General features: G+C 39.4%; 2 protein-coding genes across 5 annotated transcripts in view; one reads left to right on the top strand and one right to left on the bottom strand.

The window, feature by feature from the left end:
- Window positions 1-3,248, top strand: part of UBR2 (ubiquitin protein ligase E3 component n-recognin 2) — a 68,974-nt gene extending 65,726 nt beyond the window's left edge. For all 4 annotated transcript variants that reach the window (XM_089529213.1, XM_089529211.1, XM_089529214.1 and 1 more), the window contains exon 47: window positions 605-3,248. In XM_089529213.1, coding sequence (XP_089385339.1) covers window positions 605-746 — 142 coding nt within the window. In that variant the 3' untranslated portion in view covers window positions 747-3,248. The remainder of the gene's footprint in view (window positions 1-604) is intronic.
- Window positions 3,249-9,744: 6,496 nt separating this feature from the next.
- Window positions 9,745-19,275, bottom strand: part of LOC149310571 (peripherin-2) — a 33,129-nt gene continuing 23,598 nt past the window's right edge. Inside the window, exon 3 of the mRNA XM_089529210.1 lies at window positions 9,745-13,146. Coding sequence (XP_089385336.1) covers window positions 12,913-13,146 — 234 coding nt within the window. The 3' untranslated portion in view covers window positions 9,745-12,912. The remainder of the gene's footprint in view (window positions 13,147-19,275) is intronic.

Genomic DNA, 19,275 nt, shown 5'->3' with positions numbered 1-19,275 from the left:
TGGGCAGGTCTTATGCTTGGCCTTTTAGGGTTAGAATCTGGGAAACCAGCTATCAACAGGCAACAAATTGGCAAGAAGAATGAAGCAGCAAGCTCTGCTGCGTGCATCTTAGTTGTTGATGGCTTACTTTGGACTCTCTCTCTCTCTCTCTGCACACATGCACACAGAGACAGAGAGAGAGATGTTAAAAGTGGTTCCCCAGATGCTGTCGGACTTCAGCTTTTGCGATTCCTCACATTGGCCTATATTGGCTAGAGCTGATGGGATCTTGAGTGCAAAAACATCTGGAGGAACACATTGTGACCTCTAATCTATGTAATCCTTACACAACAACCTTGTAAAGGTGCCTAATAGAGGAGATTGTGTATGATGGCAAGAAATAGTTGGTTGACAATATATATAAGGTGCATTTTGAATTGAGGGGTTTCCAGCTAGTAGCTTGTGTTTTTAGTCTCTGTGCTGCACCATCACTTAAGCATATGCATCTGTTGTCTACAGCAGTTATTTCACACCTATATTGTACAGGTATGGAAATATTAGCATTTGGAACTCCCAGATTCAGTTTTATGTGCTTAACTATTATTTCATTTACTTTTCTCCCCAGACGAGGGAATCCTTTACATCTGTGCAGAGAGCGATTTAAAAAGATTCAAAAACTTTGGCAACAGCACAGTATCACAGAGGAAATAGGACATGCACAAGAAGCAAATCAAACTTTAGTAGGCATTGACTGGCAACATTTATAACTTATTTTCTGAAGATTTGAACTTAATTATCATTTTGTAATCCAGCAAAATTCATCAAGCAAGCAGAGGATTAGAAAACAAAGGACTGAAATAATAAAGAGAAGATTATAGTTCCTTTAACTCGCTCCCCCCCCCCCCCACCATGTTCGTTTTGTACATTTCCTGGTTACCATAACCATGTGAACTTTTCTGTGTAGCAGATTTGATCAGTAATATTATTTGCACTGTGCTTCCTTCATACAGAATCTGTTGATTTCTAAAACTTAATCCAATGAATTTACATTTCTGGTATAAAAGTGGCAATCTCTTGGAATCTGGCTCAAATCTTTTTTGATAACTAAGAGAAGAGGAAAATCTCTGCTGAAATGGCAACTAGACCAAGCACAATGTTGAAGCAGCATATTTGCCCTTTTTTTAGTAAATCTGAGCCATTTTGCATTTTAATACAGTGGAGCCTCGGGTTACGAAAGTAATCCGTTCCGCGGCCGCTTTCGTAACCCGAACGGCTTTCGCAAGCCGAATCCCCATAGCCGCTAATGGGGAAAAGCCGCGATTTGGTGTAAAATCGCGGCAAAAAGCACCAAAAGTTTTTTCGGGACCCGAAAAAACGTTCGTAACCCGGATCAATAATTTCCAATTGGATTTTTTCGGGTCCCGAAAAATTCGTAACCCGGGTATTTCGTATCCCGAGGTTCCACTGTACTTAAAAAGTGCTCTAACTTTGGAATAGAACAGAACTGAAATAAGGGTGCAAAAATGTAGCAAGTGATGCATCTGTATGATCTCATAAGAACCCTCATTGTATCTAAAATAATTTTGTAACCTGCAGCCAGTCTAAGGGCTTTTTGCCTTTGTATTTTTTCTTGCTATATGAGAGAACACTTAATAAGGAAAATTAACAAAGATCTTTTTGAAGTTTTGCAATCTTTAGAAGTACTGTGTGGATTGTGCTAATGACATAGTGGGCAAAAAGACTTTGCTTTCCATGCTGTGATTGGTAGTCTTCAGTGTTTGAAAGTGTGACTTTTTTTAGAATGAGATGTTAAGTAAGTAACATCATTCATCAAAGGAATAATTTGAACTTTACTTTGATGTCAAATTTGAAGAGGCAGAGAATGACTGTTTTTTTAAAAAAAAACATGTTTGTCTACTTGCAACTTTCAGAACACACTTGCCTTTTGACACTTCTTAATTAAACCAAAAATGAATCCAGCAACAACAAAAGCGTGGTCATCCCCCCCCCCCCCAAAAAAAATTTTTTTTTGCAGATTTCCAGTTGCTAGGTTTTCTGGCTCTTAATTTCCTTTCCTTACATTACCAACTACATGACTTTGCACTTGGCTGGTGGTCTATGAGATGTTTGTCTATAGTATATTTTATAACTGCATAGATTTTGCATATGTGTGCCTGTGGTCAGTGAAATTTTTAAATGTACAAAGGGCCTCCAAAAAGACAATATAAAATAACTTGTTATACATTATTGAGAGCTTTCATTCTCTCTGCCTCCTTCCTAATATCATCCTTTTCTTTTGAAATACGGCTTAGACTATTGACTCTTTTTCATAGTTATATTGATCTATAAACTTAACTGGTTCAGATAAATCTTGGTTTTGTATTTCATCTTCTGCACAGAGAAGCCATCCCTTTAGCATCCAGTATACTTGCAATTTCTGTAAGTTCGGTTTTTAAAAACAACAACAATTTAATGTATTAGCTAGTGTTCCCAGTGTTTTCTACAGGCTCAGAATAGCTGCAATTGATATACATGATATACAAAACTTAGATCAGTTTGGCTCCTTTTTCTTAGGGCAATTTTTGGCAAGGCACACTTGTCAGCCAGATCAGTCTTCCTACATGTGTTAGTAGTTCTTGAGCCTCTCCTTTGCTATGAATGTCATGTAACTAGCAAAAAAACACTTGGTCTTCATTTTCCTTCTTTGGTTAAGTTGTAGATAAGACTATTTGCTGTGCATGTTACACTTACTGTACTACTTCTGCTCTAACACTGTTTTCTTTGAGGCTTTATAAACTTACTTTGGGAGGTATTGTAACAATACATTAGATTTTCTTTTATTCCCTCATGGGGCATAGGTACAAAAATGCAAAATAGAATCAGCTACCATTAAACTGACAGATTTCTGTGTAAAATAAATATTGAGAGAATAAGGTAATTTACTCCCTCAGGAACTGTAGTCCAAAATGGAAGTCAAATGGGTTGATGGAATTATGACTGTAAAACATTGGAAAGTATATAATTTACCCTGGCTTTCTGCAAGGTTGCTCTTTTTTCAACAATCCATTTTCTTCTGCCTTTTTTTTTTTCCTTTTGCATGTATTTATGTTCATTGTAGAAATGTTTATATAATGAGCTTTGAGTATCAGGGAATTCATACCTGTAATGACTTGGCTATAACTTTCATATCTGTGGACAACTTGTAAAAATTGAAATGTATCATATGTATAAAAAGTATAAGAATAAATGCTTTAGGTGTTGACATTCAATTGATGTTTGAATTGCTCACTTTTAAAAAATACTGCAGAGTGCCTGAACTTCGTTGTTTGTTTTGGGAAATGATCTGAAGTATCTCTGTTTCTCAGCCTAAACATCAAAAGATTTTAACCACTATCAGTCACTTCAAGCACAATGTCTTTACAAGCATAATAGATAATGTTGCAAAGAATCAAGATAATTTACATATTGTTTCTCTGCAATCTCTTATTTAACAATATGTATATAGTTGCAAACTTAAATTACTAAACTCACATAATGGGTTACTATTCCTTAAATTGTTTGTTTGTTCAACAAGATGATGCGGAAAAGTTGTTTGAAGAGGTCAGGCCAACCCCCTCTCTGCTGGATTCTGTTTAAAGCTGCCAAAGGAGAACTGGCTAATTGGGTGGTGGAAGCTGTAAATGTCTCTTTGAAAGAGGGCTACGTTTCAGTCTCTAAAAGAAGCAATTGCAAGACCTGAGTTGAAGAAACCTTCCTTGGATCCCATCTCTGTAAGTAACTGTTGACCAGTTTGTAATCTCCCCTTTGAAAGTAGTCTTCGAGTGAGTGGTCGAAACATAACTTCAGGTTTTCTTGGATGAAATGGATTACCAGGATCCATTCCAGTCAGAGTTCAAGCCTGGTTATGAGATAGATACAGCCTTAGTGGATGGCCTATACCAGAGGTTGGACAGGGGGAGTGTGTTTCTGTTGGTTCTCCTGGATGTTTCAGTGGCATTTTATACCATAGAGCATGGTATCCTGAGTCATTTGGTCAATATGGGACTTCGGACATTGCTTTGCTGCCATGCTTCCAGCCTTTATTGGCTGAACATGGTTCTGGGGGATTATTGTTCATGCCTTTTGGCAATTACAACATGATGTTCCACAAGAAACAATACTGTCCTCTAAGCTTTGTCACATGTATATGAAGCTGCTGGTGGAGGTCAGCTGGCATTTTGGGGTTTGGTGTTATCAGTATGCTGATGATACTCAGCTCTATCTTTCCTGTACAACTGATGCCAAGGAAGCTGTGGAAGTCCTGACTCATGAAATGGAAGGACTGGAAGCAGGTGAATAATGAGGCTCAATCCAGACAAAAAAAAAGTGCTGTTGATGAATAGGAAGACCAACCTGCAGTTAGGATCACAGCCTGTCCTGGGTGGAGTTGCACTACCTTTGAAGGATTAGCTTCTGAGTGTTCTTAGACCCAGCACTAGTGGTTCATGATTAGACTACTGTAATGTGCTGTACCTGGGGCTGCCCTTGAAAAGTGTTCAGAAACTGCAGTGCAAAATGCAGCACTGAGACTGAAGGTGGGTGTTCATATTAGAGACCATGCAACAGTGGTCTTACAAGAAATGCAGGGACTTCCAATTTGCTTCTGAGTTCAATTCAAGGTGCTGGTCTTGACCTACAAAGTCCTAAATGGCTTGGGGCCAGGATATTTGAAAGACCACCTCCTCCCATATGAGCCTGCCAAAAATTTGAGATCTTCATGAGAGGCCCTATTGTGAGTCCTCACACCTCATGAACTTATGTTGGCATGTTCTTGTAATAGGTTTTTCTCTGTAGCAACACCCCAACTCCTTAACCAAAAAAACTGGTGGAGAACTTATGGCATGCTTATTGCATACCTGTCCCATCTCTCCTGGCCAACTGATGTCATACCATCCTATTTCTCTCCCCTCCCTCCTTCCAACTGTCATCTTCTGGCCTAAGAGGGAGTGAAAGGACAGACCCAACGCCATCGGGCCTGAAGAGGAAGAGCCCTCTCCTCCCTCCTTCCAACTGTCATCTTCTGGCCTTAGAGGGAGTGAAAGGACAGGCCCAACGCCATCGGGCCCAGCCTCGATTGAGAAAAAGAGCCCTCCCTCCAGTCCCTCTGCCTTGGTCCAGGCCTCAGAGGGAGAGAAGAATGCTGGACCTGATCCCCTCCCCCCACCATTCCCTTCTCCTTTTGTGTCATGTCTTTTTAGATTGTAAGCCTGAGGGCAGGGAACTGTCTATTATCCCCTCTGTTGTAAGCCGCCGGGATTCCCAGTGTTTGAGTGGCATATAAATAAATCCTATTATTATTATTATTATTATTATTATTATTATTATGCAGAGATGACACATAAAATCAGAGATGACATGCAAAGCCATTTTTTGTGGCACGCTGAGGGCAGGGAAGAGGAAGAACATGCCTGTTCCTCTTCTCCCCCCCCCCTCAACCCTGGGACTTCAGCTGTCTCCAGAGAGGCGACTGTAGGCCTGGGAGGGCAAGGGGTAGAAGTCCCACCCCGGAAGTCCCGCCCATGGTTTGGCAGAAGTCCTGCTCCTGGAGGGCGGAAGTCCCACCTCAGAAGTCCCAGCCCCAGCGCTGGATAATACCCAATGCAGGAACACCTTTTAGTTTGGGCACTCAATCCCTAAAAGGTTCACCATCACTGGGCTAGCTTAATCTTTTTTAAGCTTTTCCTGGGCAGCCAAAACTTCTATTCTGCATGGTCTGTTTTAACTTTTAAAATTGTTTTTTGGGGTTGTTTTTAGATTGTTTTAAAAGTTTTTAGAGAGTATTTTAGTCTGACGTTGAATGCTTTCACAGCCAGTATCTGTAGTTTTTTGTGGGTTTTTTGACCTGTGAGGCCATGTTCTAGAAGAGTTTTATCCTGATGTTTTACCAGTACCTGTGGCTGGCATCTTCAGAGAATGCTGGCATGGAAGAGAGCAGGGTCTATATACTATACTGTTGTTTGAGGGGAAGTGATTTGCATGTTAACCTGTGTATTGTTCTGTTGTTGAATGGCAAGGTCTCAGGGTGTCAACTTAATTAATGACACATTGGTACAAAACACACTGCAGAAATATTCCAGTTCGAGACCACTTTAACTGTCCTGGCTCAATGCTAGGGAATTCTGGGAAATGTAGTTTTATGAGGCATTTAAGTCTTCTCTGTCAGAGAGAGCTCTGGGGCCACAATAAACTACAGTTCTCAGGATTCCTTAGCACTGAGCCAGGGCAGTTAAAGCTGTCTCAAACTGGATCATTTCTGCAGTGTGTTCTAGACAATTGTCTTTTGGGAAAACCCCTCATCCTGAATGGTTTTCATTTGCATTTGCTGGTGATTTTGGTGTTTTTCAGGACTTAAGGGTTTCTTCTTTCCTGTTGAAGTTGTCCAGGTGTTTATGGATTTCAATGGCATCCCTGTGCATTCTGACCTGATAGTTGTTGGCATGGTCCAGAATTGCAGGGATTTTAAACAGAATTTTATGCCCAGGATGGTTTATAATGTGTTCTGCTACTGCTGATTTTTCCGGCTGACTAAGTCTGCTGTGTTTCTCGCGTTCCTTGATTTGTGTTTGTACGCTGCATTTGGTGGTTCCTATGTAGATTGCATGGTATATGGTAAACTCCTGCGGCTGTGAGAGGGTCTCTCTGGTCCTTCGCTGAGTGCAGCATTTGCTGGATTTTCTTGGTTGGTTTGTAGACCATTTGGAGGCTGTCTTTCCTCACCATTTTCCCTATTCTCTCTGTGACTCCTTTGTTGTATAGTAAAAATATACCCTTTGGGTATATTTTTGTGTGTTTTTATAGGGTTTTTACATTTGAACTGTTTTAATTATTTTTTGTTCATTGCCTCAAGAACCCTTGAAGGAGGCAATACAGAAATAATAATAATAACAACAACAACAACAACTACAGCAACAATAATAAATGTTCATTTCAAACAGTGTCCTGCATGTATAAGCGAGCCAGTCATTATTAATAGGGCTTTTGAATATTGCAATGTTACCTCAGAAAATACTCTTTTCTGCAGAGCTGATCCACACATTCATTTGAAAGTTACAAGTAGTGCATATGCATGTGTGAACCAACTCATTGGTTGGATTCAAACAAGTTAGTTGCACCTGACTTCTCCTTTCATCGCTGTGAATAATTGTGATTTTATTCCCACTGAACCTGATGCAACTTACATGGTACTGAATTAGTCTAAATTTAATTCATTGTATGCATGTCATATTCCCATATTGTACAAAACTATTTTTACCCAACTTTTCTATCTGGCAAAGTAGTACTGTAACAGCAAATTATAATATTGTAAAAACTAGCTGGATAATCTTATCTCTGGACTTGAAAATAGATCTCCTCATTTCCTAACTTATTGCCTTGTTAGCTCCAATCTAACTAGTCCAGGCATTTATCTCCCAGTAGGGTGCTGTTAACATGTGATGTTCTATTTCTCTGGCCTTATCTCTTAACTAATTAACCTCTAATGCTCTTCTAAAGAGCCTTTTAAAAATCTCATGTGATCTTCTCAGGTCAATGTCAGCTTAATATGAGGAAAGTTAACAATAAAGTTCATTAAAGTGTAGTGTTTATGGAACTCCTTTTAAAAATTCTGTTTCATTGCTGTAAATTCTTCCAGTTACCAGTTCAATGGAGGTTACTCATAGCATGCAGGACCTGAAATAGCCTTCCCCTGCTAAGCAGTATATACATGGAGAAGCAACCATTGTCCGGTATTAGGTGTCCAGGATAGAGCGATGCATGAAGGTTAATCTTATAAATTGTATTAAGGTTACTTAGGAATAATTAGCTTTGAGGCAACCGTGTATACTCTCCCGCTCTTCATATGTTTCATCAAACATTCTGTGCCTTGAATTATTAACTTGATTTTTTCTAAATTTAAGATGAAGCCAATATGTTGCTATCTCTGCAGAACATCTGGATAAATGCAGTGGTCCCCATTGGCATGTATACACAGCAACCAAATGGGAGATGCTTGGCCTCAAGCCAACTATCCTTATATAAACAGGGAGAGCTGCACGATTACATGTGAGCAGGTGCTTTTAAAAAGGTCTGTTGCCTTAGGGATATCCATGCACAACTGTTTCACACATCAGTGTTACCCTACTGGCTGATTATGGGGTACCAGTTTTCAGGAGTCCAAAGGGGCTTGTGTCTAAAGCACTTGCTTGAATCAGCTCATATACAAACTCTTGGGTGTGTGCATCCATCACTATGAGTATCCTGGGCCCCAAAACAGTAGATTAATATTTGCTCCAGACTCCTGTGGTGGGTATGTGGGTATTGCATTTCTGAAGTTTGCGTGTTCAGTTCACTTTGGCCAGGTGATCTGGCTACAAATCAACAGCTTTATTAGTCTAAGAATTAATTACAGATATTTCTGGAGGATAGGTCCTGTCGACCAAGATCAGAAGTTGTAGGTTTCTGAGTATCATGGCCAAGATCCTGCAGTGGGAGATCTAGCTAGGGGCTGAGTAGATGGGTCAGGATAGCAAGGGCTGAACCCAGGCTATTTTGGTCCTGGTGTTCACCTGGGTCAGTTGCTGGGTTGGTGTGAGAACCGAGAAGACTCCCTTCACCATGTCTGATATGGAAAAGGAGGGCCTGGCTGCATCCACATGGCCAGGCACTTTGTTTCTACATCAGATGCAGCAATGAGAGGCTTCTCAGTACTAGCTATGGTGTGGCAAGGTAAGGAGCATTGGGTGGGGGGGGGGGAGTGTAAACAGCTGCAGTTTGCCATGCACTTTCCAGGAAACTTCATTACAAACCAGGGGTCAAATTGACCTGGGGTAAAGGTTTTCTATCCCAGGATCAGGCTGGATCAATATTGGGTCTATCAGGATCGAGCCTGATCCTGGCCCCAGAGTTTTGGCCTGCATCCTACACAAGGACATGGAGAACACAGGTCTTTTGACTAATGCGGACAACCCCTCAGAGACAATGCTACCCTTCTGGCTGTGTGACTATATCGAAGTGTACAACAATGATCTAAACTTCAGGGACCTTTGAAAAACCCCTGGGAGGTCCCAGAATATGCCTTCATGGATGTGTGTCTGGCTGTGGCTATATGGTAAGATACTTCTCAGTTGTCTTCTGCTCTCCACTGGCTACTGGGGCTTGGGGGGGATATCAGTGGCTGCATGAGGAAGAAAATTCCAATCTCCACAGTGATCAAAGACATACAGATATAAACTGATCTTAGGCCTACATATGTCAGGATTTACACGCTTCACACCACCAAAGTACCTTAAAGACACCTTCCGGGTGCTGTGCCAGCAGAAAACCGGCTTTTTGCTGCTTCTTTTTCGGGTGACTTCAAGGCGGATTGGGGGGGTGTTGTGTGATTGCCGTGGTCCCAATTCGCCTTCAGAATGGGCAGCTTAAAGCTTCCCCTTCAAGGCAGTCTATTTTGCTCCTTAATTAGCTTCAAGTGGCTGCATTGGATAGTTTGATATCTTGACCACTTGTTAACCTTCCCAACTTCCTCAACTGCAGTTCTGCCAAAAGTACAAGTTGGCAAACACTATTTTTTCAACTATGCAGAAAGTGCCTTACATCTAGATGCTGGGGGGAAAATGAAGTTAAGACTCAGTTCTAAATTGTTCTTGGACCAGAAGAATTTGTGAATAAAAGCTACACAATAACTGTAGGATCCAATAACACAAATAAAGAGGGGAGGCAAGCACTGTATTAAACATAATATATTTAAGATTTCCTTTTAACAAATACCTTTAAAATATACTTTTTGCAAATAGCTACATTCACACTTGCAAAATAGCACCTACAAACATAATTAGATTTCATTTACAGTATCACAAAAAAACTCTGTTTGATAGGATAAATAAATATTACCAAGTGCATGGTACAAACCAGACTCATGTCAATAGACCGTCATGAACTGGAATACCTTATATTACACAATAGTCCCTTCTTCCTCTCTTTGTTTAGGACCAATTTTTCTTTCCTTCTCAACTGGCAACTTTCTCCACTAGTTTAATTCTTTGCTGAGTTGGGACAGTTAAATAAAACTAGAGCCAGCTAAAATGTTTGCCTTTTCTTTTCCCACTGGAAGCAACACAATCCAGTGGTAAAGATCCCCCATGTTCAGAAGGAAGAGAAAACAAATTCCTTCCAAGGAACCATTTCCTGAACAGAAAGCAGTCCCTGTGTCCCAACACAAATCTGTTTCCACAGTCTTCATATCTGTAACTAATGAAGGTGTCTTGAGAGCAGCTGTGACAATGTGATTTTGTAAGTGAACCAAAGTATTTTGATATGGCAGTAAAATAATACAGTGTATGTTGTAAAATAAAACCACAGATAACAGAGACTGATTCCACCACCTATGTGAAGCAAGAGTCTGTCACACACTTCTAGGGTTGCAATACGTTTAGGTGTGATAAATTAACTTGTGGAACTTTATATAACTATAGATGCATCACATAGCACTGCACTCAGAGATCTCCCCAAATGGCGATTCAGAAATCAGTTAAATTTGTCCTTTGAGAATGTTCACCAAACCACCTCCCTTGCAGATCAAGGCTGTATCAACACTTTGGTTACGGACCTTACATATCTGTAATAGCTCAGCTGTTTAGTGTTTCTGCTATGTGCAAGAAATACACTCCCCCCCCCCCCTTTGTAAAATCTGCTTTCGAAATTGTTTTCTGTTGTGGAACACAGAAGTGCTGAATTCTTTTAGGAATTGATACCAATATTGTAAACATTTTCTATGCAGATAGCAAGAAAGGATTTGGAAACTGGTAAGACAACACATTTAATAGAAATGTCCTTTTTATTAAAGCCGAGAAAATCCTGTACAGTTCAAGGAACAATGCTCCAGAGCTTCCAGAGTCCTTGATAAGTTATCGCTTGACTGTCCTCTAAATGTCTAAGTAGCTGCAGAATCCTGTCATTTTATCTTCAATACTTACCTTTCTCTTCCTGTCAATATTCCCCAGCCTCCACTTATTGAGGCTATTGTAATGAACTCTTTGTTGATATTTCCTCCGAGCTGTTTTTTTAGACTGCTAAACTCAATCAGTGGCGATCAGCTCAGTCTTTCCTGGCTCCCTAATTCATTTCTTGACAACTTTAGTGCCATACCTCTTATTTCAAAGCTCTCTGCTTCTCTAGCTGTCATTATACTTCTGTATCTAGAAGGTCTGAAAACTAGATTCCAAATCTAGATTTCATATCTAGAAGCAATTATTTGTCTGCCTTAGTTTCCGATCTGCATGTATGATGCCATAGCTTAATGGAAGGATGCAATTAGAAGGTCTCCATTTTAGTTCCTGCCTTTTCCTGCTAAAAGCAACCCAAGTATCAAAGCTGGAAAAGGTCTTGAAGAGCTGTTGAAAGTCCCTAGCCTTAGAGGGACTACACACCAATTCAGTATAAGGCATCTTCATATGCAAACCATGTTTCAAAACATTTCCCCTTCATCCATATGAAAGTCCCTCCTCAATTAACATCTTTCACAGCTGCCTTCCTTGAGCCTTACTAGCCTGCTCTTTTATTTCCATAATACCACAGACACCCTGTTGCTGTGGACAGTTAAGTCTTTTTGACAAGGACTGTTCAAGAGCATCTAGGAATCTGACCGCGCTAGTTAAAAGTTTAAGAGTAGGCTTTTGCTTTCTCTTGGGAAAGGCTTATGGACAAATACACATAGTTGTGTACTATGTACATATAAATAAATATAAAATATAAGCTTCATATAGAACAATGATAAAAATCTCTTTACATACAAGTCATGTTCCCATATTTCATTTCAGCTTATAAAATTAAAGGGGAATTTGCTAAGATCGTCGCTTTCACAGCAATACATTCATGATGGGTATGTCTGGATTACAAAATGCATCAAGTCAACAAGGTCTTCCGTAGGCTGCAGAAAGTGTCAAGTTCAGTATTTCTTGCATTGCATCCAATTCACTGAATTAGTGTGTGGTCCTTTTGTTGCTAAGCAGCTTCTTTCTCAACATCTGGGAAGAACTGCAAAATCCAAATGTTGATTCAATTCCATTTTTTTCCTTGGGCAACCAAGCATTACCAGTTAGTTGCCGTGATTACTTTACAAGACAGAGCTTAGTTTTAATTTCCAATTTATTGTAGCAGGTCTAGTAAACAAGATACAGCAATAGCTACCATAATTACTGGGTATGACAGTACCCTGAACAGCTGCAGGCAACTAAGGCTATAGCTTATCTTGGTATTTGTTTGAATGAATGCTATCTTGCGTCTATAAAATCACAAGTTTATATTCAGTGCATAAACATTCCGTATAACTGTACTTTTTTGTACATTATTTGAACATGGTAGAAGCTTATTCTTCTGTAATGACTTTAAACCTTTGATTCTGTCCAAACTGAGGTTTCAAGGTGTATACCTTTCTAAGCATTTTTTTACCTTGTTTGACATCTTAAGATATTTTTTGCCCTACTAAGGTACCTGTTTTAAAGTATATTACATTTTCCAAATATAGTCATAAACTTTGGTATAAAAATAGTTAACTTTTAAACTTTCCCATTAAATTTCCAGTGAGAAGAGAGAAAAATACAAGACAGTACCAACCAGTCTCCCACATTCAATTTTTTAGGAAATCTTATTTCAGATGGGAATATAATGAGCCTAACGATGTTATCTGCTTCAAAAAATATGGTACTGTATTATACCATTTCCCATAGAAGTGACTGGCTGTCTCATGTACCTACTGTAAGGATGCCTCTATTATCCCAATGTGAACTATACAGTATTGGCCATATGTACAAAAATGATTGCTTGGTGTATACAAATGTATAGCTGTGATGGCTTACAACTTTTAAAAAGTGAATATTCACACATCCCAGTCTTTGGTAACAGTCTTGTTAGCCAAGATACTCAGCTGACAGTTGAGACTGCTTGGGTTTTTGCTCCTTCACCTTCTGCGCCTTCTGCAGTTGCATCCACTTGGTTCTTTTTACCCATATTTTTCAAATTTTCCAGGGTGGATTTGAAAGTGTCTTTCAGGTTTTTCTCCAGAACCCAACCTTCACTCTCACATTCTGGATCTTCTGGATTGGCAATGCTCTCCAGGGAGGTATGAAGCAGCCGCAATCCTATCATGACCAACATCTAGGGAGAATAAAGAATAGAGTCTAGATCAGCCTGACAGAGCACAGACTTCATACTCACCAACATTTCACAGATGAAAATAGACACACTAGTATCCACTAGCAGAGTGTGGTCAAGATGGACAACTATATTAGTGAAGAAGAACTAGGCCAGCAGCTTGGTTTTACTGAGAAAGGCAAGATTTCATTCCTTACACTTTTCTCCTACCCTGCTGGGTTAGTTGAGTGCAAACTACTTTTGCTCTTTGAACTCAGTTTGTAGCAATTGAAGTAAACTGAGGACAAAGGAGGAAAGTCAGCGAGGAGGGAGAAATTGGATCATTTAAAAAGCAGCTGAAAAAGATCAGGACAATTGGGAGGTATGAGACTTGTGTCATAAGGCAAGATCCTGTTGTTTATTTATACTGCTGAAATTATGCTGCCATAAGATATAGCAACTGCCTAAATTTAAAAAAAAGTTTTAAAAGTCCCAGATGTGGTACCATGAAGAATGATAGATGCCCATCAACCTGAAGCATAGTTTACTTTTCCAGATAAGTCACAAAAGAGCTGTCTCTCCTTGCAGTGCTACCCAAACCAAGTTAAAGTGCAGTATGTTAGTGTAAAGGATGCTATGTTAATGTAGTGCACCAGTATGATTTCAGCCACTGTGTATCCATATTTCCCATGCAACTGACACGTAAGATGCCTTCACATTCAAAATTTATGGCACTTTTTTTCAAAAATGATTTCTATACTTCTATTCAGAAAAATATCATCACAGCTTATGTATATTATGTACAACAGAAAACAACAAAACAGACTAGCGGGACATAGCAAATACTTGAAATTACTACTGATCAAAGTTAAATGAAGAAAGTGAAAAAGCAGAGTGCTGTTGTTGTTAACTGCCCTTGAGTCAATCCCAGCTCTTGGCGATCCTACAGTTGACACATCTTCAAGACCCCCCCTGTCACCCCTGCTCTGCTCAGATCCTGCAGGCTCAGGCCTATGCCTCTTTGATTGTGTCTAAACATCTGGCACACAGTCTTCCTCTCTTTCTACTGCCTTCTACCTAGCATCTTTGTCTTTTCTAATGACTCATGCCTTCTCATGATGTGGCCAAAGTATGAGAGCCTCAATTTAGTTATTCTGGCTTCCAGGGAGAGTTTGGGCTTGATTGGGTCTAGAACCCATTTATTTGTCTTCTTGGCCATCCACAGTATCATCAACTCTCTTTTCTATCACCACATATCAAATTAGTTTGTTTTCTTTCTATCAGCTTTCTTCAACATCGACCTCTCACAGTCGTACATGGTGATGAGGAATACAATGGCTTTGATGATCCTCATTTTAGTGTTCAAATTTATATCTTTCCACTTTAGGATCTTGTCCAATTCTTTCATCCCTTACCAATCCTAGTCTTCTTCTAATTTCGTGACTGCAGTCTCTATTCCAATCAATATTTGATCAAAGGTAGGGAACAATTTCACTATTTCAGTTTTCTTGTTATCTAGGATGAATTATTGTAGAATTCTTGTCGATCTTCCATGGCCAATTTTTTTTTTAATATGTTCAACATTAAGCCTACCTTAGCACTTTCTTCCTTGATCTTCTTCAGTAATTGCTTCAGGTCTTCATTGGCTTCTGCTTGTACAGTAGTATTGTATCGTCTGCATATGTAAGGTTGTTAATGCTCTTTCCTCCAATCTTCATTCCTCCTGCCTCTGTATCTAAGCTGCTCTGCATACAATTTTTTCTGCACAGAAACTGAATAAATAGCATGGTAGAATGCAGCCTTGCCTGACCCTTTTGCTGATTGGGAACCATTCTATTTCTCTGTATTCAGTTCTGATGGCAGCTTCTTGAGTACAGATTACACCTCAGGACAATCATGTATAGTGCACTCCCATTTCTTTGAGGCCATTCCTTTTGTGATCTATGTAGTCAAAGGTTTTGCTGTAGTCAATAAAACACATGTAGATTTTCTTTTGAAGTTTTTTACTTGCTCCAGTATCCATCATAAGTTTGTAATATGATCCCAATTGCCTATTCACTTCCTGACTCCATCTTGCACCTCTAGGATTTTTCATTCCATATCTGCTAGGAGTCATTGCTGCAGAATTTTGAGTATGATTTTGCTTGTGTGAGAAATTATTGCAGTGGCCCCACAGTTACCCCAATCTATTGCATCTCCTTTTTAAGCTATGGGAATGTATATTGATTGCATCCACTTTGTGAACCACTGCTTTGTTTTCCACATTTGTTGGCAAATTTTAGTTAAAGCTGGGCTTGATTCTGCCTCTGTGGCCTGTAGTAGTTCTATTGGTATGCCATCTGTTCCTTTATTCTTCCTTTAATACTCAGTAGCTGAATATTAAGAAAATATAAAAATAATGATCTCAGAAGATTTAAATAACTTTAAAAGTGATAATGAAGACATGCAAATTGTTAAAGATTTTCTTTTTCTTGGAGCAGTCATCAATCTATGTAGTGTCTTTAGCCATGAAAACAGAAGAAGACTAAGAACCAAAAGTGTAATCAAGAAGTAGAAGACTTGGATGGGCAACTATTGGGGAATTAGACAAGATCTCTCTATTTACACACCTTTCTTTATTTTTTACCTTTTCCCCCAATGTTAGGACTCAAAGTGCCTTGATCACAAGATCCTCAGATATAAGAACATACTGTTGAATATCAAAGTCATGGTCATGCATAACTTGGCATTTCTAGTGTTGGTGTGTAAATGTGAAAGTTGCACAATAAAGGAAGCTGAAAGGAAAAAAACTTATTTGGAATGTGGTGCTGAAAGAGAGTTTTACAGGTACCATTGACTGTCAAAATGACAAACAAATAGGTCCTAGAGTAAACCTAGCCTGGACTCTCAGTAGAAGCCAAAATGACTATGCTGAATCTATCATACTTTGAACATGTCAGGAGAAAACATGTTTTGTTTGAAAAGACAAAAAGGCTGGGAAAAGTTGAAGACAGATCACATTACATACAGATGGATTGATTCAATAAAGAAATGTATAGCTCTGAGTCTGCTAGACCTAAGCAAGGTTATTTAAAAAATAACAGGCTCTTTTGGAAATATCTCATCAATTGGGTTGTCATAAGTCAAAGCCAACCTAATGGCATCGAACAACAAGATAGAAATGCAACATTGGACTCAATGGCCAACTTCAGTTTTTAAAGGCCAATAAATCCACTTTTACCTTTTTACAAAAAGTCAGCACAGAATAGGCAACATGAACTTCCCAGAGCCTGGGGAAATGAATCAAATTAATTCATGACATCACCAATTCTTTAGTCTCTATAGCCTGTTAGATTATTTGATTTACTGTACATTATTAAATGGGTTGAGCTGCAATTCATCCCTTTGTATTCCTTTGTACTCTTCAGCTCACAAAGAGCTGAATACTTGGATACTTAAATGAAAAGTCATTGCATAATCACTCCATCCATTTCCTTTTCCCTTGGCTTCTTCCTTTCTCTCTCCATTCATCTCCCCATCACCACCATCCACCAAGGCAGTGTTTCCTCAATGTTGGTTCTCAAGAGGTTTTGGACTTCAGCTCCCAGAATTCCTGACCATTGACCAAGGTAGTTGGGGCTTCTGAGAATTGAAGTCCAAAACACTTGAAGGCCCAAAGTTTGGGAATTACTGCACCAAGGGTTTGGCTGAAGCTATTAATGAGTGGTTTTGGAACAGCTAGCTAAACTCATACCTTGCCATAGCTATATGTTGTTGTTGTTGTTGTTTTTAAAAAACAGTATATTCCTAACTAAATCCCATTGAGTTCAATTATGCCTACTCACATGTAAACAGATGCAGGACTGCTGCAATAATTTATTATGAGATTGTTTTTGTTAGGTAACAAGAAGAGGGAGTCAGGAGTTTTATTGCATGGCCACAGCAAGGCTACTTTTCCAAAGTAGGTGTTTTGGTTGTTTTAGCAATCAAGTGTTTTCCAGTTCCTTGGCTATTTCAATTCCTTTCTGAAATTTTATTTTGAAACATTTCTCATGTATCATGAGAAATAGCAAAATGAACATATAAAAATATTACTTCATTTCATTAGCCTAACAGTACAGATTAAGAGATTTAAATAAACAAATTTTAAGGTAAAATGGGTGCAGAAAATAGTTAAAATCACTGATTTTTTTTTTTTAACTGGACATGCCACAAATTAAATTTACAATCCCTGGCTCTTCTTTGCAAACATAATCTTTGCAGATCATGATGTCTGATTGTTAGCAGGAAAGCAGAGAGGATGCTGTGGTTCAGTAGTACATAAAAGTCTTCTGTATATGCTTAGAGGCACTCAAAATACTCCTGACTGAGAATTCTCCACGCTTGATTCACTCTCTAAACTTTGTAAACAACCACTTACTGATGCACTTCCAGTAGATCAACACCTTCTAACTGAAATAAACACATCATTAACAATCTTTATCAAAGGGTTTGAATGGTGAGTGAGCAGTTGTACATGTTGAAGAATAGGGTGGGAACAAAAAGAGAAATGGAAATTAATATGCTGTGAGATGTGATCCCAGGCTTTTCTCAACCTGACAGTTTCCAGACAAGTTGAACTCCCATCAGTCACAGCCAAAATTAAAGAGATGTGTAGTCTAAATGGGAAAAGGCCCAGGTTGAAGAAGGCAATTTTAAATTAACAAAAAGAGCACTTTTGAAGGAGTGGCAACCCTTCAACCTTCAGAGAGAATTCAATTTTATCTAAACCCCACTGTTTCTTTAGAAAACTAGAAACTTAAGTAAAGCATTAATTGATGTACTGGTAATGTTAAGAGCAATGAATTTATCTCCTTGTCTCTACCATTCAGCATCATTAAATTAATTTTGAAGCCTCCTGTTACAAGTTCTAGCCCTTCCATGGAAGAAAGTCCCATGCCCCTGGGGCTGTAACAGAGAAGGCCCTGCTTTAGGGGAAAGCCGGCTACTAGCCTTTTTGTAAGTTGAAATAAAACCTATAAGTAGGCTTGATCAAAAGAATTGAAGGCCTACAAGGCTGTATGGGAAGGGGACAATTAAGACCCAAGACATTTGGGATTAAAGACAGGAACCAGCATTTTACTGAGTCTAGAAATAGATAGGCCACTATAGTGATATATATCACTGACTGTGCTGGTTGACAGGTGGGTCACCATATCATGGACTAGTTTCAGAATATATATGAGTGAGAAGTACACCGCCCCGCCCCCCCAAAAAGAAGCTAAAACAGTTGCTATGTAAAATATCCGCTGCACTTCTATGATTCCACAGGAGTATATTGCATAATGTTTCAGATAGCAGGCAAAAAACAATCATGTTGACTATCTTAAGAAGGAATATCTATCTTGCCTTCCAAGTCTGGCTCTGCCTAGTGGCAATGTGACAAGATCTTTGATGGAGATCAACTTTTCTCTCTTTTTCTTTTAAGGAGATCTCCCTCCCATGATCACTGCCTTTTCTTGCTAACTTGTCCCAGGTAGCAGAGTGAAGGGGTTCACACAACCAGGGTGTGTAAAAGGCCTATTTCTGCATAGAAAGGAACTCCTCAGGCATATGCATGAAAACATAGTACACACAGAGAGAGGAGAACCTATGAAGGCTTTATGATCACCTAGGTTAGCAAGAGGCCCTGTAGATGGAGACAGAAGCAGAGGTGGATAGTACTTTGTCTTTCACACCAACTACTAGACCTTAGGTGCCAAATATTGGTAGTGGCACTCCACTTTTCACCCCTGAGTCCAGAGATACCTGTAACCTTTTGCCACTCTCACCACTGCCTTTGGACATCCACTGCCTAGAGACTGAGAAGCATGGTTGAGATCACTAAGCTGTTGGAGCATGAGGGAAGAGCAGAAAAAGGTGACATCTGTTTTCTTCTGCCCAAGAGAAGTGAGCCACCTGTGGCCCTTACACAGATCTTCCAACTATTTCCTGATTTACGTGAATGTGATATTCATCCTTAATTTCTTCACTGAGCAGCACAGCCAAAGGGGTGTGTGTGTGTGTGTGTGTGTGTGTGTGTGTGTGTGTAATATCAGTTAACAAAGCTCATTTTTGGAAGAATGTTGCATACCTACACAGACCCAACTTTTTCTCCTTGTCCTCTGTCTAGTTGCAAAGTTATTTTTAGCAGGA

The sequence above is a fragment of the Sceloporus occidentalis genome, unplaced genomic scaffold (assembly GCF_023333645.1).
Source record: "Sceloporus occidentalis isolate IW3139 unplaced genomic scaffold, rSceOcc1.0.p SCAF_6, whole genome shotgun sequence".
NCBI lineage: Eukaryota > Metazoa > Chordata > Lepidosauria > Squamata > Phrynosomatidae > Sceloporus > Sceloporus occidentalis.
This window is presented reverse-complemented; position numbering and strand designations above follow the sequence as displayed.